This window comes from Mus caroli, chromosome 7, assembly GCF_900094665.2.
Source record: "Mus caroli chromosome 7, CAROLI_EIJ_v1.1, whole genome shotgun sequence".
In the NCBI taxonomy this organism is placed as follows: Eukaryota; Metazoa; Chordata; class Mammalia; order Rodentia; family Muridae; genus Mus; species Mus caroli.
Window position 1 is genome coordinate 81,868,486 of NC_034576.1, and position 25,386 is coordinate 81,893,871.

Genomic DNA, 25,386 nt, shown 5'->3' on the forward strand with positions numbered 1-25,386 from the left:
AAATAAATAAATAAATAAATAAATAAATAAATACATCTAAAACAAATAAACATTAACAAAGCAATAGATGCAGCGGAGAGAGCCTTTTCATGATTTCCCCTGCTTTGTGAGTCACTGAAATGTCTCTTAGACATGAGCTCTGTAGGAGAGGGAAGCCTGCAGGCCAGAGTACAGAGTGACAGGGATGTGTTTGTGGAACTGGACCCTTCCTGGGAGGTGCTGCGGTTTCAGACACTTCCCCTGAGGACCTGCCAGGAAAGCCTCAGGGCTGGCATTGATGCTGACGGTCTTCTGAAGAAGATGCCTGTCCGATTTGCATGCTGACCTTTCAAATCAACCTCAAGGGTGAATTCTCGATGAGTTCCAGAGGCAGCTGTGGGTGTCCCAACAGCATCCTGCAGACACCCAGTGCTAGATGTCCCTGCTTCCTACCCAAGGCCTTTGAGATACAGCAGGGGGTAAATTGAAGATGAATTTCTTACTTCTGAGGAAAATCACAATATTTAGCTGTTCCTCAATGTGCTTCCTGGTACACTGTGTGTGTGTGTGTGCGTGGGGGGGGGGGGTGCTGCATTTCATGTACATGTAACTTAAGAAAATTCAACTCCATCACGAAAGAGAAGGTTGGGGATGTAGCTCTGTGCTAGAGTACTTGCCTGGGTTGTATCCCAGACACTGCAAAACCAGAAAACTGAGAACACACGCACAGACAGCTTCCTTCCTGAAGGCCCTTCTGCTGGCTTCTCCGTATAGAGGAGAGCGATGTCCCCCCTGGCAGCCAGGCCCATGTCTTCCCCCACAGGGAGAACATCTTGTAGCTCCCTCCAGTTTAAAGACTGGTTTCTGTGTTGTCATTTGTTACACAACATGATCCCGACCTGAAGCCACAAAGCCATCTGTGCTTTAGCTACAGATACAGCCATCTGCCCGGCACTGGGGAACTGTCTGGGGCTTCACTTGGAGTGACAGTGTGAGTCTGGGTATGGTAGCACATGCCTCTAACCCCAGCGCTAGGGAGGCTGAGGCAGGAGGATCAAGACCCTGTCAGAAGGAAGACAATGGTCTTTTCTAAGAGATGCTCGGGGTGTTGCTGGGTTGTGGTTGATAAATCCTCCTTTTAACTGGATCCCCAAGCTGCAGTTGAGTGGTGAGCCCTTCTCAGATGCAGAGCACCTAGGCAGAAGAGAACCAACGTTAGAGTGGGAGGGAGTTACTCTGGAGTGAGTCCCCTGTGTGGTGGCCCTTGTCTTGTCCTTGCTGAAGACCCAGAACTTGAGCGGAGCCTGTCCTTTCTCCATGACATTGCCAGTTCTGGCTTAGATACCCTCAGTATCTAAGGTCCTCGGTATCTAGATATCAGGTCCTCAGTAAGCTGACGTCTGTGACGTCTGCTCAGATTGTCTGTGTGTACCAAGAAGGAAATACACGCGCTAGTTTGCTTGCTTGATTGGGTTTTTGGTGGTAGTTGTTGGTTTTTGTGGGGTGCTGCTGCTGTTGCTGGGACCCTACCCAGAGCCTTGTGTATGACAGGGAAGGCCTCTGAATTACAACCACTTTGATAGGGGTTTTAAGCTAGAGGCTCTTGACCATGCAGGCAGGCTATAGCACATCTCACTTACACTGGCGTTTACCGATACTATCGTTACAGGATGATTAGCGGGCTCTCTGGAGAGAAAGTATCCCCCCACCCCCCATCCCATACCTAGTCACCATCCTAGTCACCTGAACAGTACCAGGGCCTCAGTTGACCTCTCAGTTCTACCGTTGCTGTACAGTCTGGCCATCCAAGGCTTTTAACTCACTGGCCTCAGCATCCCCATGGAAAAGCAGGGGGTCCATTTCACAAAACTGACATCAAAGCCAAAGGAGATCTGCTCAAAACGGACTTTGAAAACCTGCAAGGGGCTGTAGAAAAAACAAACTGCTTTGCTTAACATGTTCTCTGTTCAAAGAGAAAGGTAAATAAGCTCGGGATTACAGAGCCATAAATAGCATCTCAAACATCTCTGGCTTCCTTTGTTACAGGGCTCTCTGTATTGAGGAAAATTCCTAATGTGTCTTAAGTCGCTAAGGGAGAGGCCCCAGGTTTTTTTGGTCCAGTGACGTCATTTCTTTGTTGTTGTAAAATTCTGGTGGCTTTTCCTTGGTACAAATCTTAGTCTTGCAGGGACTAGAGCATAGTCAGTATTTTCTTCTGCATATCTCAGACTGGCCTCAAACTCATAGCAATCCTCCTGCCCCAGCCTTCCAGGTGCTGGGATTGCATGTGTGCACCACATGTCCTGCTCAGCAATTTTTTCCCCCTACCACACATATTGGGACAATAACTTCTGGCGCAGTAAGTTCTCCTGTGCCTGCCGGTCCCCCACGTCTCATTCCTGTGTTCAACTGTGGAAGGCAAAATGTTCATACGAATACTAGGTTCTTGTACCAATTTTTCAGACAACACTAAATCATGCCACATGCAGTCTTAATTGATTCCGTTGAGGTGGTTTTTTTATTTTTATTTTTTAATTTATTTTCCCCAATAAGAGCCACTATGAGATGAATAAGGGACTGATATTTATCCACTACTCGGTTTTTTAAATTGTAATTAGGGTTAAAGATAGAGACAAACAGACTGGGGATAGGAAATAGCCTAGAAGCAGAGTGGTAGTGTGTTTGACATCATTAGCCACAAAGGAAAGTACATCAACACCAGAATGAGACGTCCCTTCCGCACCCGCGAGGAAGGCACAGTCTTGTTGCTTTCAGTCTTGGAGATTGAGCTCACACAGCTAGGCAAGGGTGCCACCACACAGGTATATGCCCCCAGCCCTTTTATCCAGCCAAACTGCTCAAGCTGAACTTGAACGTGCCTGCAGAGACCAGAGCTGTCAGATCCCCCTAGCCACCCAGGAATCAAACTCAGGTCCTCTGAAAGAATGGCACATGCTCTTAACCACTGAGCCATTTCTCCAGCCCCTGCAAGATAATATGTTTAATAGAATGTGACAAGTGCTGGTGAGGAGACAGAGACATTGAAACCCTTGAATGTTGCCGATAGCCATAGGAAATGGTGTCGCTGCTATGGGAAACAGTTTGGTTCTCAGGGAAGCAGCAATTCCATTTCTAGGTACAGGCCTCAAAGAACTGAAGAGTCTTTCAAACAGACGCTTGTACACAAAGGCTTATAGCAACGTTACTCAAAACTACCCAGTGCCTGTGAGTGATGGGCATGCAAATAAATGTGGTATAGCGAGATAACCCTGTGTTTCTTTCCTTCCTTCCTTGTTCCCTTCCTTGGCAGGGTCTCAAGGCAGATGCCATGCACTGCCCCTGGCATTCATTCCTTTCTTGTTGTCACTTACTCAGAGTCAGCTTCCAGAGACTGGAAGAGTTCATACTTCTGTCCCAGAGGCCCTGAGTTTGATCCCCAGCCCCATGTGAGTGGCTGGTACCCACCTGTAACTCCAGCTTCAGGAGGTCGTCTTCTGGCCTCCCTAGGGACTTGAATACACGTAGCATACATTCTCTTACACACATACTTACATGTATATGTAAACAAAATTTATAAAAGTGACTTTAAAGTGCTCTATCTGATACACATCTACAGTGCCCAGAAGTAGCTGCTAATAGGCGTTTGGTTCACTGGACGACTAGCTGGGGCTTCAGGATTAGGGAACTCAGTGTCAGGTGATATATCCAAAACAGGTCCAGTACATCAGTGCAAAACACATACTGTACAGCAAATCCTAAATTGTTAGAGAGGCACAAGAGAGTCAAAGGAAATGACAGCTACCAATGAAGTAGTTTAATTTACAACCAACAGACCCAGCTGCCAAGGGGAAAAACTGGTTACACCCTGGGTTAAGGCAACCCTAAGCAGTCAGTCAACTTTATTTTTCTCAACTCTTCCTTTAAAAATCGAAACCATTTGCTTGCTCAATCTGCCTAAAGAGTGTGTTCGCATGCTTGTGTGCAGTGTGTGTTGCCTGGAGGGCATGTGGGCTGGCAGGAGGGTCCGGATTTTTCCCTTGCAGTCCTTCCCGTTGGTCAGTTTTGCTAGGAAAGCCAGATATTGATCTGATAAGGACAGGCTGGCCTCTATTTTGTGGTTCGTTTCTTAGTAACGAGCCTTTATTAACCACAGGCCTCAGCATGACCAAGGACAGAGCATCGAGATTAGAAAAGGAGGGGGAAACATTATTCCTGCTTTATTAGAGATAAACATGACCATATGCTCCGATTCTTGAGCACAAGTTTTAAGCAGTATGCACCACCCCATGCAAAGCAATGTAATCAAACTGCACGCTCTAAACCACGAAGAAAGCTGCCAGGCTTTTCTGTGGGATGTAGAGAGATGTGCCATGTTCTTAGATGGGACGAGTCAGTGCAAAGATGTCTGTTAACACCGAGGGAATACGTTTGGTATGTTTTCAATCAAATCTCCTCAAAGATTCCCTGGAACTCAACAAGCCAATCATATAAATTACCTGGAAAAAATAAATAAAATAATCTACTGAGGAAATTTTGCAAAAGAATAATGAGGGTGACTAGAACGTTTATCTCTCAAAATATCCCATAAGCTGTATTGATTAAAACAGCCATACTGGCAAATGAATAGACAAACAGGCGAACCCAAATAGAGAATAGGGAAGCATAAATAACTGGGACCTTGGCATATATCACAGGTAATGGTGGAAATCAGTCCAGATGAGTGGAACATTTATTATTGTCAAAAAATAGTGACCTTGTCTGGTAGGAGATGAGCTGCGTCTTCATATCACTTAGAGGAATAAGTGCATTTAAGGGGAATACATTTCTTTTAAAAAGTAACTGTAGGAATAAGAGGAAATGGCTGGCTTAGTTATAGATGGGTATTGTAATCAGTCTTCTTAAAACACCAGGCAAAACCGGGCAGTGGTGGCACATGCCTTTAATCTTAGCACTTGGAAGGCAGAGGCAGGCAGATTTCTGAGTTCAAGGTCAACCTGGTCTACAGAGTGAGTTCCAGGACATCTAGGGCTACACAAGACACTGTCTTAAAATCTTAAAAACAGAATCAAGTTAGAAGGAGGGGGAGACAGTGTAAAGGTTTAATTTCTAAGATCTAACAAATTTAACCACAAAAATATTTTTAAAAATATGTAAAAATCAAATTAAACTTTTCCGGAGCAAGATATACACCTGTAGTCCTAGCACTCAAGAGACTGAAGCAGGAGAATTGCCAGTTCAGGGCCAGCCTGGGCTATATTTTGAGACCCTGTCTCAAAAGCCAATGAAAAATGTGAACTTAAACATACAGTAATATAATTAATAAGAAAACAATTCTAACATACAAATGATAATGTTTAATACTATAGCGCTAATAAAAATACAAATTAACAGGGAAAAGAGTAAAAATATAATAGAAAATAAACAGCGTAAGCAGAATTCACAGGAGAAAATAAATACCAATAGTAGAGGAGCTGAGTCAGGAAAACATAAATTGCCATGAGAAACACTTTTACATTTACCAGGGAGCGTGCATGTGTGCCCCACGCACCCGTGGAGGTCAGGACAACGTGCGGTAGCCGTGTGTGTCCTGGGGATTGAAGTGAGGGCATCAGGCTTGGCAGAGCATGCCTTTACCCTCCACTTGCCATCCCGAGAGTCATGTTTAAAAAGCATAAATTGGATCAGCCTTAAACATGTTGAAATGAGGTGCCCATTAAAGTGGCCAGGATGTAAAAGATTAACACCAACTATTTATGGCTGAGGGTAAAGAAGCCAAACAAGTGCTCTCATGGATTATTGGTCGGGATCTAAATTGATCCATCGTCTTTGGAAGGCGATTTGGCATTATCTATAGAATTGACGCTGCACCTATCCTCCAAGGTTCCTCCTTGTACTTGTCACCTGCTGGGCAGCCGGACTTCTGGGGACAAACACAAAGCCACCCGGTCTCTTAAGGAACAGCCAACCCATCCCAGACTGGCCTAGATCTGAGAATGACCTTCAGATACAGGGTCAAGTGAGCTAATGACTACTCTATTCAGACAAATGGTAGCATAGGTGATGGAATGATCATATCCTTCCAAAGACTGTGTCAGCAGTGTCTCTCCAGCATTTGTGTGTGTTGTTTAAACTCTAGAATAGTTTATCCTGTGGGTCTGTATTTCTTCCCTAACCTGGACCATTCTGGACACTGTTTTTGATTTTTTTTTTCCTTGTAGTTTTTTGATAAGTTATATAAATAATTTTTAATGCAGTTAGAAACCCACCACATTAAACTTAACTTCAAAATCACAGCTTTGAAAGTCCTGCTGTGTGTTGTTGTGAAGTTAATTAAACATGGTGTTTTATCAGTAGGTGGTATTGTCACACAATTAAAGATTGTGAGACTTGCGCTGTCCATAGTTGACCTCACACTGTGATTCTAAGGCTGTTGCGTGCAAGCACACACACACACACACACACTTTGAAGATTTTATTCTATGGACTCTGAGAGTGTCGACAAATGCCAATCAGATGAGAGCTAGACTCCCATTGTCATGATACGTACTATCTTTCTTTTTTTTTTTTTTTTTTGGTTTTTCGAGACAGGGTTTCTCTGCATAGCTCTGGCTGTCCTGGAACTCACTTTGTAGACCAGGCTGGCCTCAAACTCAGAAATCAGCCTGCCTCTGCCTCCCAAGTGCTGGGATTAAAGGCGTGCGCCACCACGCCCGGTATGTACTATCTTTTAAAGATACTTTAAAACCTAAGATTTGCTAAATGGGTATGTTTTCTGTCATTTCAGCAAATTCTCTCTTGGTGCTTAATGTGGGTCCCTGGGCATGGATTTTAAGGTAAACGTGGTAGGAGATGTGCCTAGAAAGAACTTCCTAACTAATGGTGCTACCTGGGTGCTAGGACAGAGCAGTGCACAGAAATGAGACAATGACCCAATAACCGACCTTGATAGGGAGCGACTCCTAAAGACAAGGCCCAGTGGCCAGGAAGGGACTAGGGTGGCAAGCTAGGCATCTGGAATAAAAACACTGTTCCCCAGGAGTGCCCATCTGAGGTGAAGCTGAGACGCTGGTTTACTTCTGCAGCTTATGCAGTTAGGGAAGTACAGGGTGAAGCCAACTTTAGGCCAAGCTATGCATCGGAGAGCTGCAGGATTTGTGTGCTGAGATTCTCTCTCCATTGGCAATGTGGTCAACTGAATGGTGGAGTGGGTGGAACAGGGCAGGATGAGAGGTTAGGAGGCCACAAGGGTCGGGGGAGCTGTTGCCAAGATTCAGAGGAAGCCGTGCATCATGGGGATGGGAGATGTGTGTGTGCCATCATTAAGATACCTGCTACAATAATCCTGATATGCAAAATCTGCAAATAGCCAACAGGAGATTTGGCTGTAATTTTTTTGCCGTTATTTTCTAAGATTAAATCATATTCTAAGCAAAATTTAAAAGTAGCGTATGAAATATACTTGTTCTGGTTTTGGTTGATTGGTTGTTTGTTTTGTTTTGTTTTGTTTTGTTTTTGAGACTGGGCTTCTCTGTGTAGCCCTGGCTGTCCTGGAACCCAGTCTGTGGACCAGGCTAGCCTTGAACTCAGAGATCCACCTGCCTCCTGTTCCTATATTTTTAACCTCATTTATCTTTTTTATTATTATCCATACTGTAAGGAAAATGTCCCTCTAATTTTCCTCAGGAGCTTGGTTTCCTGGTTCTCCCTTCTCCCTCTACACAGCCCAGGGCAGTCTGGAGGATTCTGTAAACTATGTGGCTGAGTCTTACACAGTATTCAGTTGTCCAATTGCCATTACTTTTACAAGGCTGTTTTCTGTTGCCATCCTGACCACTCAGCCCTTGCTTTCCAAATCCAGCTGTTTGTTTCTATGGGGTTTTTGTACCTGCTGGCAAGTGGCCCCATGTCCTGTGACTTAAACACCCTTCTCCCTTTTCTCTGGCCCCAAAGAAGCAGTTTGCCTGGTGCCTCGCTCAAGGTGGACCTTCACCTCCGTTACTTCATGTGTATTTAATAGTGCACATACAAAAGGAATAAGTAGAAAAAGAGCTGCTAGAACCATCTGGTTCTGAGGGAAATGTTAAGCATGAGTGAACAAATAGGTTAAGATAAATCATTAATAAAACACCCCTGGGACGTAATTCAGAGCTGCGAGGTTGGTGCCACCACTGTGTTCTATCAGGAGATTCTAGTTCCTGTAGAACATGTACCATGCCCAGCCACTGAGCTCAGATATAAAGCTGTGAGATAAACCGATGATATCATTTCCAGTAAATGGGATCGTCTTGTACCGGGGCCATGATCCATCTTCAATTCTTAATCAGAGCAATCTCTTTCCTAGGAATTAATGGGTTTTTAGTTCTTGTATTTCATTCCAAGGCCACCGTTGTCCTCACAAAGGACAGTTGTAAGGACATCACACACAAAGGACATCACACCTTGTTTAGGCAAAGAAGCCTTTAGCCTTCATTAATCCACTACAAATACTGCTCGCCCTTCTCACACATTCTCTGAGGCTTATTGTAGTGCTCTCTATATCCCAAGTCACTCAGAGGCTCTGAGCAGAGTCTGCAGCTCTTCGTGGTGTAGCCAGGAGCAGAATTGTTGTTAATGGAGTAACCAAAGCAGCTGTGGCAGACGTGAGCATTTACTGAGCAGAGGTGCCATGCAAGCCACACTGTATACATCAGCTCATTTGGTAATAACGAGGCTAGTCTTGTCACATGGGATGTATTCAAAGGATATTTGCTTTCTTTTCCCCTTGATTATAGAAATAGCCCATGTTGAATTGCTAGATGCTCTAAATTTGAAACCATGGTTGGTTCCTAAAGCTAACTCGGTGTGGGAGGCATTAAGGAACAGAGCATGGATATAAGGTGGTTAAAAATGTTCAGCTCAGCCGGGCGTGGTGGCGCACGCCTTTAATCCCAGCACTCGGGAGGCAGAGGCAGGCTGATTTCTGAGTTCGAGGCCAGCCTGGTCTACAAAGTGAGTGCCAGGACAGCCAGGGCTATACAGAGAAACCCTGTCTCGAAAAACCTAAAANAAAAAAAAAAAAAAAATTAGATGCCAAAGAGAGCTGTGCATCTTGATATCATGTGAATGTTGAAGTTATATGGACAAAGAGATGTTCTGGCATCTACCTTAGTGTTGTCCGTAGGTGCAAAAAAAAAAAAAAAAAAGGAAAAAAAAAAAAACAAAAAAAAAAAAAAAAAAAAAATGTTCAGCTCAGTGACAAAGTGCATCACAAAGGGAACCCATTGTGTTTATGGTTAGTGTGCAGAATAATGTGTGGAGAAAAGCCTTAAAAACTAGGGTACCTTTGTTCAATAAATGTGGAGGAATCTAACTGCTCCTATTTTTCTTCCTCTCCTTTCTCAGATACATTCCACCACTGATCTGGGGAAAAAGCGGACATATCCAGACAGCCTTGTATGGGAAGATGGGGAGGGTGAGGTCGCCACACCCTTACGGGCACCGCAAGTTCATCACCATGTCGGATGGTGCCACTTCTACCTTCGACCTCTTCGAGCCCCTGGCTGAGCACTGTGTTGGAGGTGAGTCACTTTAGGTCCTGGTGTTGAGCCACCTAGAGAGAGGAGCAGCCATCAGTGGGGAGCAGTGTGTGAAATGCCTGTGCCATCCACTGTCCCATTGTGTTCAGAGGCCAGGTCATCAGGATTAACTCCAGCCTGTACGTGTTAGTTCATATTAGCCACAGTCAGTAGAGAATTATGATCCCTCTTAAAGTACGGAAGCCTGTCTTAAAGGATGGCAGGAAGAGCTTGGAGCCCAGAGCCCCCAGGACTTAGTAACAGTTCCTACTGTTATCTCTCCGATCCTCCCCTCGCCCTGTGAGGTGGGCGATGCTATCTCCCTTGAACCGCGGGAAGCTGGGACTTGGAAAAGCAATCTAGGGTGGGTTTATTTGCTGGGCAGCAGGGCATAAAGGCTCTCGGGTGCCTGGTGTATAAATCTCCTTGGACAAAAGGACACATTAAAGCCATACTTGCTTTTCATGAGTCAGTGACACCTCATCCAAGAAATGACTCCAGTTTCCGCTGCTGTGAGCGTTTGCCAGTGTGCTCTCCCAGCTATACAGTAAACAGCGATGGCAAAGGCCTCATAATGAAGCCTTCAGAGGAAGTGCAGTTGGATGCCAGCATCCTTTTGAGTGCAGTCCCTACCAGGAGAGAACATGGTTTTTGTTTCTTCAAAGACACCTAGTTTGTTACAGGCGTGTAGTCATTCTTTATGGGTAAATTGCAGTAGCAAACGTGCGCCGGCTCATTTATTTCAAGTAACTGGAATTGCTGAGTAGTTTTCCTCCCCATGCCCTCACGTGGCCACCTCCCTGTCATTCAGGTCTCAGATGTCACCTCCTCTGAGACTATGGTTCCTTTCTCTAGACCCAAGGTGCTTCCCTGGCTTAGTCCCTCATGGCACCTGCCAATCTAGCTACTTCTGGGGCTGTTTAGGGCCCTGCTGCTGCAGTGCAGGAGTCCCCGGGGCCCAGGGGACTGTGCTCCCCACAAACAGTCACCAAAGGAGTGAGTACATGGCTAGGGATGGAGTCCCTGCTACGTTTGTAAGTGCGGTCGTGGGTCCTTCATACATCTGCCCCCACCATAGTTAGTTAAATGCTTTATTTCTAATAATTTGACTTCTAGCATTTAAGCATCCAGTTTAAACTTGGTGTGATGGCTCACACCTGAAATCCAAACATTCAAGAGATGGACACTGGAGGATCAGCAATCCAAGGCCAGCGTGGGCTACATGAGACCCAGTCTGAAAACAACAGTGATAATGACAACCAAGTAGCGTAAAGTTTCGGTTGAGCAGTCAGTCGTTCTTGCTGGTACTGTATGGTACCAAAAGGACACAACCAGCTCTGAGTCTCTTATCCGTGACTTCCCGTCAGCCCAGCTCCCTGCAGCCATCAGTGCTTGTGTCTGCACCCAAGGAATGCTCTTAAGAGACCTGCTTTATTCCTCTTATGATTTACTTCCCTGCCCGGGGGAGGAGTACATCTTCCTTTTGGCAAACAGATAAACAGAAGCATTTCAAAATGAAAAATAGACCAGACTGAAAATGAAAAAGAACAGACCAGGCATGGCGGCGCACACCTTTCCTTCCAGCACTAGGGAGGCAGTGGCAGGTAGATCTATGTGAAATCCAGCAAGGGCTTGCAAAGGGAGGCTCTCAAGAGAGAGGGGAAGAAAGAAGGGAAGGAAGGAGGGAGGGAGAGAGAGACTTGCCCAGAATCTCGCTGTCCCAACACCTGTTAATGTCAGTGTTTATATATTAAGTGGATACATAAGGATCTCCTTCTCCACCCTGTAGATGACATCACCATGGTCATCTGTCCTGGAATTGCCAACCACAGCGAGAAGCAGTATATCCGAACCTTCGTTGACTATGCCCAGAAAAATGGCTACCGGTGCGCAGTGCTAAACCACCTGGGAGCCCTCCCCAACATTGAGCTGACCTCCCCACGCATGTTCACCTATGGTAAGCATGGGGCGTGGCCAAATGGATCCTCCCTCTCACCCCTTTTTCTCTTCTCATGGAGAGTGTGCAGCCCCTCCAGCCTGCTGTCTTGCACTGTAAGTGTAGAATTTCTGAACATCCACAAGAGACAATGGGGCGGCACACTTGTTACAGCAGCTTACACTGCCATCCGTGATGCAGTGCCTGGGCAGCTTTGGAGGTGGGCATCCATCCCAGCTCCTCGAGGCTTTAGGGGAAGGCCTTGCTCGTGGGCCTGGCTAGTCGGAGAGTGCTGCTGGATCCAGGGAGACCATGTTCATAGCTGGACTTATGCCATTCACTATGCTATTCCAACACCTGTTCCTTCAAATTCTACCACACAGGTAAAGATGTAGCGGGCTGTGTTAGTGTCAGTGGAAAGGTACCTGCACACCAGCAGCCTGCTGGGTTCTTGAAGACAGGAATAGGCAGGCTGTCAACTTTACACGGATGCTTCTTAACTTTAAAGGAAACCCTGTTACCCAAAGTTCTCACTTCTGAATTTTCTCTTTGTCTGTGTGTGTGTGTGTGTGGTTTTGTTTTTGAGACAAGGTGTCTTACTTGGTAGCACAGGCAATTCTAGAACTTATGGTATCATCCAGGCTGGCATTGAACTTGCAGTGATCCTCCTGCCTCTGCCTCCTAAGTGCTGCAATTACAGGTGTGTACCTCTATGCCCAGCCCTGGACTGTTCACTCTTGTTTCCCATTGGCTCTCCCTTCTGATTATATATGCACACATAAATAATAAACACTTAAAGATGCATCTATGTGAGCAAACAAATTATAATATGTTGTAAGGGAAACAACTGAACATTATATCTCTAATCTTGCCATATAGCAGTTTGTAATTCTTCACTCTCCCCTTCTGTCTTTATCCATATTTACATATGTTTTATTTAGTGCAGACACAGTTTATATACTAACAGTTTATATACTAAGAGTAACTTTATACTCACTTTAAAGGTATGTAGCCATTACATTGAATCTTTAAGAGCTTTGTTGCTGTTCAGTTATAGTCATAAGGTGTATAGGGTTTTTTTTCCGGTATTTTTAAAAATATTGCTATAAGTATCTTGTTCATAGATTTTTTTTTCTTCTCTCTTAAGTACCAGGGACTGAACCACAGTCTTTTTCAAGCTACACAAGCAGCATGTCACTGAGCTAGAACTGTAGCCCTTCTGCATTTTTATTTTGAGATGGGGCTTCACCAAGTTGCCCAGGCTGGCGCTGAACTTGATCAGTAACCAAGTGGGCCTTGAATGTGTGTGTGATCCTCCCCTCTCAGCCTCTGTCATTTTCTTCCCATTAATGACATCTTCGAAGAAGATTTCCAGCAAAATTATGCAGTTGGCATTCCTACGTATTTTTTTTGTACATATTGTCAGATCTTCCATGGGGTCGTGTGTGTTGCCGTTGGTAACCGGTGATGATCCACTCTCATGAGTAGGTAGAGGAAGATTACACATGCATGCTTTTTGGCAGGCAGGGAACGGCATTAGATGTGACTCCCGAGTCCGTTTCCACCCTGGCGCTCACTCCCGTAACCCAGACACCCCTTTCACAGACGCTTCTGGTCAGTCTGGGCAGTGGCTGGAGAAATAGATGAGAATCCAGGTGCATGGGGACATGTGACATGTGGAGGAAAGCTTGGCTCTGAATCGCCAGGCGAGACAACTTTGAACACAGATGAAAACAATGGGTCCTGGATTAGACAGAAAGCCATCTGGACAAGTAGGAGATAATGCCATGTGCTGTGGCCATGAGGCTCAGCTTTAGAAGTGCCATCTAATAGCAAGCGCACAACACAAGTTAGAAATGCCAACCAGGGGCCTGGGAGCGCAGCTCACTTAGAACAGCGTTTACCTCGCAGGCACAACACACTGGGCTCAGCCCTCAACTGTGCATAAACCACTGTGGTCTTACATGACCACCTGGAGATAGAGGCAGATGGATCAGAAGTGCAAGGTCATCCTTGACTATATAGAGATTGAGACCCCCAAAAAAAGAGGAGTTGAAGCCACTGCTACTGCCACCAGTGACCTACACCTAGTGTATGTACTAACCTCAAGCACAGCCAACCCAGAGACAGACAGACGTCAGATGAAGAAACTAAAGCTCAAAAAGGAGCCATGTCATCAGGGGTGTGAGCCAATAAGCAGAAGAGCAGAGGCAGGAGCCTACATCCTCCAGCTGTTCCGACCTTCAGAGTCATCGCACAGCTGGTTAGAGCGTTTGAGTCTCTTAAGAACCAGACACTTCATCCTGAGAGGGTCCGGGGCAGCAGACAGGGGAAACCCAACAGAAGGCATTACAAACTAGAGTAAGGTAGGAAAGAGCAGTGGAGGATCCGGGTGGAGTGTGTTCCCCGAGCAGAGCCAGCCCACAGCTGGCGAGGTGGCCTTGCTGAGCCTTGGCTCCAGGTTCTTCTGTGGCAACGGCGTCTTTCTAGACTGTAGTCGTTTTTCCAGGACAGGTCACCTAGAGGAGACATGGCTTTTGGGACTATGCTGTTCTTTTGCTCCGTGTTGGTACATTGTTTAGCTGCCGCTGTGCATCTGTTAGTAGGGCTGAGGTCAAACATGACTTTCTTTTTTTTTTTTTTTTTTTTTTTTGGTTTTTCGAGACAGGGTTTNTCTGTATAGCCCTGGCTGTCCTGGAACTCACTCTGTAGACCAGGCTGGCCTCGAACTCAGAAATCCACCTGCCTCTGCCTCCCGAGTGCTGGGATTAAAGGCGTGCGCCACCACGCAAACATGACTTTCAAAAGGTATAAAAATTTAGAATTCAGAGAGCCTCCTGAAATCTAACATGTCAGTGGTGACTTGCAGAATGCTAGAGCGAGCCTTTCTCAGCCACTGCTTTAGCTCAAATTAATTGATTTTTGATAAGTAAATCCTTGGACCGGTGAGCTAGGAGCACTCTTAATAAAAGTGGGGCTGACATATCAAAGCAAAGCCTGGCTTGTCACTCTCAGCAGGTAAACTGAGGCAGCCTAACCATTAACACGCTAGAAGTGAAAAACCTTAACCTCCGTTGATCACGTGTTAAATTCCTAAATTCATCAGCTATCTCTCATGGCTCAGCCCAGCTACATCTGTGGAGTTTCATATCTGTCATCAGCCATTGTTCATTTTATATCACTGTTGCACTTGACATAGCCTGGCATGTGACGTCACTAACCCAGGCTCACTGGCCCTTCAGGGGGTGCGTTTGCGCTTGTCATCCACTCTTTTCTGTCTCTCAGCTGAACTTTAGAATCATTTGGTTAAATTCCATTTGAATTTCTGTATCATATGAGAGAGACCAGCTGATGCATATCCCCAAAGCCCAGCAGTTCAAAGGCAGGGATGTATTTCTGCTCACTCTTTTGTGTTCACAGCATAGCCTGGGGTCCTGGGGCTCTGTCATTACTTACTAACTTCGTGCAGAGGCCTAGGTTTGAAGAGCAGCCACCAGCTGGCACATGGCCAGTCTCACAGTGGGTAGAGAGAGCCTGGTTCTAGAAGTTAATACCTAGAAATGATAGCGATCTCTCCTGGCCATAATTTGTTGGCCAAAGTACAGCGTGCCACCAAGCTTAACTTCAGAAGAGTGGGTACCGCCAGCTCTTAGTCAGCACAGCTTATCATAACTTTTAATTGGATTGTAATTTATAAATTAACGTAGAAGACTTTGTATTGACAGTTCATACTTTCCTTTTCCAGGAACATGGTGCTTTCTAAGTTCCCATAGAGAACATCTAGTCCCCTGTAGAGGTCAATGATCGTAACAACTGATTCCTCGGGACAACTCCCCCAGGAAAGTTTTAAAGACGCCAGGGCTTGGGGGCCCAGCTCCTTGGGAATCTGGTATAGCCAAGATTTTCAGAGCCACAAACATAAGTCTCATTTCCTATTGCCTCTTCAGTCTATTGTCATTGTTACTATGTTGTGTTGTTAGACCTTGTATTGCATTTTATTGTAGACAATTTCAGAACAGGGAGAGAAGAGAATAGGAGAATGAACCCAGAAAGCCCAGGATACCAACACCTGCTTCTAACTCCCGCAGCTCGTAACCAGTCTTAACTGGTCCTGTTTCTTTTTTTTTAGTCCACCGGCCCCCTCATCCTCTCTCAAAGATTATTTCAAAGCAAGTCCCAACCAGCCAGTCATTTCATCTGTGACTATTTCAGTGTGCTGTGCTGCGATACACTGTAAAATGTTATAACTTGCTCGGGCCAACAGCAATGCCTCATCTCGTGGCTTATCCAGCAGAAACTTAATTTCCCAAAGCTATGGAACCAAGAGTCTGGATATAACCATCTCTCTCCGTGGCTTGTAGCTGGCCGCCATCTTCCTGGGCGTCGTCATGGTCTTCTATCTGTGCTTCTATTAGATACATCTCTGCATCCTAATTAGCTAATACAGCTAATTACATTAGGGCCTGCCTGAACCACCCCACTTTACCATAATTACACCTTTGAATACACCTGTATGCTGAGGTGCTGGATGTTAGCGCTTCAGTATGTGAGTCTGGGGAGAACCATCTATCTCATTGCTGAAGCACGAGCATGATATACCATCTCAATTAAAACGGCATGGCTTGTGTTTCACACAGAGCAGTTCACTTCTCCCAGCTGTGTCCTGTCCTGTTCCCTTTTCACAGGCTGATCAATCTAGAACCCACATCAAGTCCATAATTTTGCATTTGGCATATCTCTTTTCGATCACCTTCCCTCACTTTTACCAAGTTCGTAACGAGCTGTTGTCATGTGTGAGTGACTTGATGTGATACTGGGGATAGGAAGCTCTCTGGACACCCCAGGATATGCCACAAGCTCATGAATTAGACTGCCTGGACCCACCCTGAGTATATGTTAGCACCAGGCCGGGCCCCAGCAGTCTCTGAGAGCCAGAGGGACTCAGGCCTGTGCATCTCTGGGATGCCCAAATTCTCCGGGAATCCCTTTTGTGGCCTCACTTAGCTCCTCCTCCTGTCATCATAGTCTCTCCCAAGATGTCAGCTTTGTATGGGAGCCCTCTACCGACTCCTCTACATGCAAGTAATGCGACCCCCATCCACACCACCCGATCCTCTATCCAGCACCCCTAGATGTTCTCTCATGAATTTTCTAGAGAGGGTGTCTCTGTGTAGCCCTGGCTGCCCTGGAACTTTGCCTATAGACCAGGCTATCCTCAGACTCAGAAATCTGCCTGCCTCTGCCTCCCGAGTGCTGGGATTAAAAGTGTGCACCACCACTGCCCATCTGTTTTTCGTAATGTTCAAAATGATAGATTTATCAGTGTTGATCTCTTGACTCTCTGTCCCAAAAGTCCACTCCACTTTGTAACCTCTTCTGTGACTTCCCAGTGCCCAGAGTCTTGCCTGGCCTTAGGAAGCACTCTCTCCCTCAGAGACTGTGAAAGGCTGGCTCAGGACTCTGCTGATAGAGGTGAAAGAGGATGTGTGGGTGTGGAGCGGCACTGTAGGGGAGACTAGGCAGGTGAGAATAACCTTGAGCAAATGTGCCTATGTGAATTCTCCCTGCTGGAAAGCTCACCTCGCTAGACCTGAGGCCAGGCTTTCCCTCACTGTGAAAAAACCCTTTTGTCTTTCTGAAGACTGAGGAGAAAACAGAAGGCATTGACAGGAGCCCCATACTCTGCCTGCTCTGCAGTTCCCCAGCCAAATAATAAAAGACCTTTCCCCTGTCCTTGGAACTCAGAGGTTCAAAACCCAGAGGCATCGCCCCCTCATCACTAACAGAAGAATTTCCTAAATGGCTGACTACACACTCTTAGGCTCTTTGGTGCTGCCTGCCTGTGAAAGATAATTCATTAAGGAAAGCCTTGCATGTCAGCTCCATTGATCTCGTGCTAATGAGGGCCAGACTCTGCAGAATTCTGTGCATTTCATCATTTGATTCTCACTGCCTCTGAGGCAGCTATTAATTAGAGTCCCAACTTCACAGGCCTAGGGAGGTTAAGCGCCTTAACGTGGGTCGTGTGGCAGCCAGAGGAGCAGAACCAGTGTATGCTGCTTAATCCCAACCTCACACCATTTCTGGTCTCTTACTCCTTTCCTATTTGGGGAACTATTCATTAGAATAGTAGAGTATAGAGAAACAAGTGTATTTGAACATTTAAAAGTATCTCTCAGGGCTGGAGAGATGGCTCAGCGGTTAAGAGCACTGACTGCTCTTCTGAAGGTCCTGAGTTCAAATTCCAGCAACCACATGGTGGCTCACAACCATCCGTAATGAGATCTGATGCCATTCTTCTGGAGTGTCTGAAGGCAGCTACAGTGTACTTACATATAATAAATAATTTTTTTTTTAAAAGTGACTCTCCCTTTGGTGATGATGGCCATTTTATTAGCAGGTATAGATTTCAGTGCTGAGAACTGTCCAGAGTTCTTTATATACCAAGTTAAGTCAGTTGTCCTCTTTGACAGCTAAGGAAACTGAGGCCCAAGCAAGGCTGAATGACTAGCTGGAAATGGTGACCTAGGTCTCAAACCTAGGCAACCTAGCCATGTGCTGGAGTCCCTGCCCCATGCATGAGCGACCACTAAGCAGCAATGGCTTTCGGTCAGATGCATTTTAGACTGGAGACCACAGGGCATTCAAGAGCTTCTCAGAGGCACACAAGTGGGCCTGGTGGTTTGGAGTCTGTCTTTTATTTGTCTAACATCCTCCAGTATTTGGAGTGGGACATGGCTGAGAGTCCCAGCTTCAGGACCATATAAAGAACAGCTTGCTACTTTGGGCAGACTGAGGAGCACATAGCCACAGTCAATCTAAGTTTATTTGCCAGATTTATCCAAAAGACAGTGTTCACTATTGGCAGGCTTCTTAGGTACAGGGGCCAGGGCTTAGTTTTTAATAGGTGTACATAGTGTTTCCTAATCTCCTGCCTCTACTGCATGACTCACATCTGCTAAGGGACAGCTAAGGAACCGTCTGCACAGGGCAAGAGCCTGGGCGTCTCAGAGGCTAACACATGGGGTCTATCTATGTAGTGAAGAGAGCTGAGAAGACTGATTATCGGTAATATTGCAGTACTGGATACAGCATTGTAGTGATATCGAATGTAGGGCATAGAGACTTTTTTTATAGGGCTGGTTCTGCAGATGTATGACCTGCAGGGCTGACCTAGCCAGGTATGTGTGGGTCACACACCTCCAGTTCAAAGCTTCTATGGCTTCAGTATTCGCCCCACCCCCTCCCTCTCACCCTCCGTGTGTGTGTGTGTGTGTGTGTGTGTGTGTGTGTGTGTGTGTGTGCGCGCGCGCATGTGTGCACCCAGGGTCTCATCCACATTTACTAATTCTTCTACCCCTGGTTCCATCCCTAGTTCTGAAATCAATTTCTAAAATGAGTACAGGCATAATATTTTATTGCAGTACATGCTGTATTCAATACACTTTAGCCTTTTAAAAAGATTTCTTTTTCTTTTATGTGAACAAGTCTTTTAGCTACATGTATGTAAATGGACCACATGCATGCCTGGTGCCCACAGAGGCCAGAAGTGGGTCAGATCCCTTAGAACTGGAGCTACGAGGTGGCTGTGAGTCACCGTGTAGCTGCTGGGAGCCTAACTGGGTCTTCTTAGAGAACATATGCTCCTAGCTGCTAGGCCCAGGGTATGGCTCAGGGGTCGAGCATTTGCTTAGCATGCACAAGGCCCAGAGTTCAATCCCCAGCTGTCAGGAGGTTCTACTTAATTTCAATGTGTACCATAGATTTTTATGGTGGGGAGAGGCAGTACTGTGGATTGAACCTGGGCTCTTGTACATGCCTGGCAAATGACCTACCACTGAGCTATATCCCCAACTTTTTCTTTGGTTTTCTTTATTCTGAGACAGAGTCTCACTACATTGCCCAGGCTGGTCTCAAAAAATTTTGTAGCAACAAGCAGACCTCAAATTTGTCCTCCTTCTGTCTTACCCTCCTAAATAGCTGGGGTCATAGACCAGAGTCACCAGCCCCGACTCCATATACTTTATAAAAGAAAGAAAAAGATATTCCCCTTTAAATTTCTGTTTCTGAAAGTACTTCAAGTTCACGGAAAAATAGCAGACCCATTACAGAGAGTTCCCACAAGTCCTCAGCCCATCCCTTAATGTCAACATTTAACCATAGTACAAGCAATGAAACCTCGAGTTCCCATTAGCAGTGTCCTCGGCTAATCTCCAGGCTGTCTGAACTTGTCCTTTCTTCCAGCTCCCTCTCCATCCTCTCAGCAGCCCATGTGACCTTTACTTGTGGTATGGCCTTAGGTTCTCCCACTGGGGACAGTGCCTCTGTCTTCCTGTCTTTCCAACCTTGAGACTTGTGATGATTATTTACAATTGGTTTTTAGGTTGCCATGTAGGAGTGTTTGTTTGTTTGTTTGTTTGTTTTTAGAAACAGAGTCCTGACTGGCCTGGAACTCACACTGTAGACCAGGCTGGCCTGGAACTCAGAGGTCCACCTGCTTCCGCCTCCCAAGTGCCAAAATTAAAGGCCTGTGCCAGCACCACTACAGGGTTCTTGGTGTTTTGTAGATTTTTTTAAAGCTATGAAATATTAAATATCTCTCTTGATAAAATATATGACATTAGCTGATCAGACCAAAAGTAAAACTCATATCTTTTATCTGTTAGGGTAACTATACCACCTACAAGGGCTGAAGTTGCTAATGCCATTTTCCAAGACTTATGATTTGTGTGTATATGCATACATACGTGCAAGCATGCAAAAAGTGAGGCAGGGAGAGACAAAGACAGATGGAGTTTGTGTGCACCACGTTTGTGCTGGAGCCCTTGAAGACCGGAAAAGGGCATAAGATCCCCTGTATCTGGAGTTAGTTACATGCAGATGAGAGCCATCGTGTGGTTGCTGGGAACCAAACCCAGGTCTGCTGCAAAAAAAGCTAAGCACTCTTAACCACGGAGTCATCTCTCCAGCCTCCATCCAGATTGCTGAATGTCTCCTTGCACTGGAACAGGTTGGGCATTCACCCTGCCGTGGATATGCAGTCAATAAGAGGAAGGGAAAATGGAGAAGTTCTGTGACATTTTTAATGCATTGTTATCGTAAAGAGCCTCATCTACCACTGCAACGCTGCCAGGATAGACATGATGGCCAGTTCGTTCTCGACACAATTGATTTTCTAATCCAGACCGTGTTTGGAATATGATGCTTCTGCCTGTGATACTATAAGACCAGGAAATCAGGAAGCACTGTGTTCCCTCTGGCTGCCTCTGGCTGAGTATATTAGAGCCCACAACTCAGAGGTGACCTGAGCTGGGGAGTGTTCTCCAAGCTAGAGGTCCTCTGGTCCCTGTATTTTATCTTCATATTTAGAAATTTTGTGTCCAGAAAGTCAAGAAGCCGGTGGTCCTGACAGCTTAATCTTGAGTCAGAGACAGAAATAATATAGATTTTGGTGTTTGGGTTTTTTTGTTTTTTGTTTTTTTGGGTTTTTTAAGTCTCTTCTAAATCACACAAACGGAACAAAAATCACCTGACTTTGGCCCTCATAAGGTGACTGGGTTCTATGGGACTATGAGTCTCCTAAGAACTTAGCGCCCTTCTCCTGAAGTACCACGTTGGGCACATGGACAGCAAAGACGGACTGAACTTCAACCTGTTCACATTGCTTTCTTCCCTTTAAGTAACAAAGTAGTGTTCCCTTGTTTTCTAAATGCTGGGCCCTATGGTATTGCCCTAAGGGAAGGTGCCTAAGGTGGCAGCCTTCCTCCGTCATTCTCTGCCTTGGAGTAGGAGCACTTCAGTGTCCTGTTGAGTCTAACGTGGAACTATGCATTTGTTTGTTTGTTTGTTCTTAATATAGGTTGGTGCCTTTGAGATAAAACCAGAAACCCTAAAGGGCAGTGTCAGCCTTGGAAGGGAGATACGCCCCTGTCCCTAGAGTAACCATAGATGAACTTAGGGACCTAACTGAGGCCCTTTGGAAAGTCAAGGGAGCTCTTACTGGTACCCATATCTGAACAGCTGACGCTTCAGGACTCTCAGACAGAGTGGGACTCTGGGCCGCTTGACTTGTGGCATCCGAAAAGATCACCCATGGCTCAGGGTACCTGTCATGTAGAGTTGCAGACAGTAAATTTTAAGTAAATTTACATGTTGCCTCCTTTGGTTTTATAAGACAGGGTCTTGTGTAGCCCAGGCTGAGTTCAGACTTGCTTTGCAGCCAAGGCTGGCCTTGAACTCCTTATTCTCCTGCCTCCCCTCCCAAGTGTTGGGATTGCAGGTGTCCACACCCAGCGGTTATGATTGTTTTCTTTCCTTATTTCCTGCATTTTTGGACTGTAAAACATTTTTTTAGGTTTATTTTACGTGTATGCGTATTTTTGCCAATATCTGTATTTGTGTGCCACATGCATGCCTGGTGCCTGGGAGGTTCAGAAAAGGATGTTGGGTCCCTGGAACTGGAGATATGGATGGCTGTGAACCACCATGTGGATGGTGGAAATGAACCAGGGACCTATGGGAGAGCGACACATTGTTTAGCTCTACTGAGCTGTCCAACCTTTTTTTGTTTTCTTTTTCTAGTACTGGGGCTCAGACTCTGGGCTCTGCACATACGATTACCAGGCAAATGTGCTGCCTCTGAACTATACCCTTGTCCCAGACAGTACATTTGAAGACATTTCTATTGTTTCCCTTGTTCCATCCATCCTATAATTGACTAGATCATCAACCTAGATGCTTCTGTATACTTCTCAGATCTGCCATTTTCTATGATGCAGGCCTAGTTAGGGATCATGTTGATCCCACAGTGACAATGTGAATTGTCCCACCTCTGTTTAAAAAGTCAAGCAGCAGACACCATGAAGAGGGACAGACAGAAGGTGGAAGTGAAGATGCCCAAGCACACTAGGGGACAGTTTCTGAGGAGCCGGCCCAGCTTCAGAACAGGCAGCGCTGTGAGCTGCTGGCAAGATCCCAGTGTGCGAGCCTGCAGCTGGGAGATGCATTTGGTACCTGCACTGACAAAGCTTGAAGTATTCATTTTTCTTTCTGAGATAAGGACAGGGAAGCTAACTTCATTTCTGTAGCTATTTTCTTCCTCGGTGACTCATCTTGGGTAGCCTCCACTTGGCTTTAAGGAATGAGTCAAGTACCTTTACTATGAAAATGACAGGGGCTGCTGAGCCCCAGCCACCAGCTGTCAGCAAGCCTCGTTGTTCAACTCAGTGGGACAGATGCTCAAGTGCTTATTTCCGGCCGCAGCACAGTGGTGCTGACCAGTGTGTGTGTGTTTTCATTGCGCATGATTCAAACTTTGCTCTTACTCACTTCACATCCTGGAGTGTACCCACCAAATGCCAGGCCCATGCCTGGCATAGAACATACAGACATGACTCAACTGCTCCACGCACAGGAACACCATGTCTTGGAGTCTGTATATTTTAGCCTGCTTAGTCATGTTCGTGTCATGTAGGGATATGGCTTTTGGTTGCTGATTTGTTTTTTCGAGATAGAGTCTCATGTAGTCCAGGCTGGCCTTGAACACATTTTGTTGCCAAGGTTAACCTTGAACCTCTGACCCTTCTGCTTCCACCTCCCAAGTGCTAGAATTAGAGTTGTATATCCCCTCACCCGATTTGTGTGATCCTGTGAGTTGAACCCAGAGCTTCCTGCTTGCTAGGCTAGCATTCTACCAACTGAGCTACATCCCTGGCCCAGGAATAGCTTTTGAAATAGTAGCTTTCAGAAAGTCTTTACTTTGTCTTTGTGTAGAGGAAGAAGCTTGAAGCAAAGGCAACAGCTCTTTCCCATTCTCGCCCCAGTGTTGTCCTGTCTGTGTGTGATCCATCTCTCTAAAGCCAAGCTGCTGGCTCATATTTCCTCTCGCCTTTGAAAGCTACAGTGAGATTGGATGTCTAATCTTATTATTGGTGCTAATCCCAGAAGGATCAAATCCATAGAACCTCGTTAAAATCCCCCATCATGGACATACAGATTACTGTAGTGCTTAGCACAAGAAGCCAGGGTGGGCCTAAGAGCGTTAGCATCTGGCTTCAGGTGGAGGTCGGGAGTTCCCCGCGCCACCAGGAGGCCAGACCCCGGCACAAGGCAGACACACCATGACTACCCTTCCCTCACCTGGGCTCGGTGGCTGCTCTTCATAGACAACCAACAGCTTTTCCAGCACCGGGAAGAGCTGGCTCTTTATCAATATCAGATGTGTTTGGATTTAATGAAATGAAGGTGCCCAAAGAGCCTACTGTAGTTAGGAGCTAGCTAACAGAGGAGCTAGCTGTAGTTGCTCCTCTGTTGTGTAGCAAATCCAAGTTTTGTGACTGCCCCAGGTCTTAAATAATTAGGTTCAAATCTACAAGAGAGTTCAGATGGGAGACAGGAAGTCTTTAATAGTTGATCAGTATGGCCCTGCAGTACTCATGCCTCTGTAGGTTTGTGATACACGGCCAAAGACTTCAGTTGCAGACACAAGTCCCAAAAGCCAGCATCCCCACTCATTTGCTGTGGGGGGAGCGCATGTCACCTCGGTAGACAGTTCTGTTTCTTTGTGTGATCCAAACAGAAAGCCTGCAACAGAGCGTGCCTCCCTCCTCCATCTCTTCACTCAGGTCATGCCGATTAAGCATCCTCTAAGCATTTGGCTCACAGATGCAGCGGGGAGCAAGATCAAGGACATCTCTATGGAGTTTATAATCTAATAGCAGCTTATTCAACATTAGAACACAACATAGAGATATGAGTAATTAGCCAAGGATGACATTAGGCAGAAATCCAAAGAAATGATAGAGAAGTACGGGGTTTGTAACAATTTAAATAAATCCCCACAGAACCATTCCTTATGCAAATACTGTCCCCAGTGTAAACTGCTGTCCTGGCTTACTGATGTGTCGGGTCTCTTTAGCATAGTCAAAACTGGCCTCCGGGATCTTCATTTGACTCTATTTTTAAACTAGCTAGATTTTTTTATTATTATTAAATATGAGGCCCACAGTTCTCCCCTTAATATCTGCCACAGTTTTTCACAAATGCTCAGTTAGATATGTGCACACATATCTTTCCCTTTTGAACCTAAGCGGGCACATGAGATGGCAGGCACCCTTTCCTGCAACTTCCCATGTTTTGGTATCTCTGAAAGATGGCTTGCTGATAGAAATGATGGCGGGGGTGGGAGAAAAGGGGCGTTCCAGGGTCTTTACGGCTACAAACAGCAGTTGACAAGAATATGCATGTGCATACATCTTTGCACACATACACAATTATATCTCCAGCGTAAAGTTCCAGAAATGAAATTGCTAGACCAAAACGCTGTATTTTTTTTATTTTGTTCTTATTTGAGTCAGGGTCCAACTATGTAGGCCAGGCTGGACTGGAACTCTGAGTCCTTCTGCCCTTAGTGGCAGTGATTCAAAAAAATTAGACTTTTTCTTGTTTTCAAGATCTGGTCTCATATAGCCTGAGCTGGCCTGCAACATGCTATGTAGCCAGTGATAACTCTGAACTCCTGACCCTCCTATGTCCACCTCCCAAGTGCTAGAATTTCAGATGTGTGCCACCTGCCTTAAGGACTGTACTAAGAAAAATAAATTATGTGTGTATTAGTCGCGATAAAATGCTATGACCAAGGCATATGACCAAGGAGAGTTTATTTAGGCTTATGGTCCTACAGAGTTAGCATCCATAATGGTGGGACCGTGACATCAGGCAGTCACGGCAGCTAGAGCAGGCTGTTGAAAATTCACATCTTGAACCGGAAGCCTGAAGCATGAGCCTTTAAACTTTCAAAGCCTACCTCCAGTGACATTTGTCTTCCAACAAGACCACAACTCCTACACATTAACAAAGAGTACCACCAACTGGGGGCAGGGCTTGTATGTTCAAATGCCACTACTGCGGGGAACATTT

General features: G+C 45.7%; 1 protein-coding gene across 1 annotated transcript in view; it reads left to right on the forward strand.

Annotated features, from left to right (window-relative positions):
• Abhd2 (abhydrolase domain containing 2) overlaps positions 1-25,386 on the forward strand; it is an 85,984-nt gene that overhangs the window by 40,494 nt on the left and 20,104 nt on the right. The window contains exons 4-5 of the mRNA XM_021166330.2: positions 9,361-9,536; positions 11,323-11,490. Coding sequence (XP_021021989.1) covers positions 9,361-9,536; positions 11,323-11,490 — 344 coding nt within the window. The remainder of the gene's footprint in view (positions 1-9,360; positions 9,537-11,322; positions 11,491-25,386) is intronic.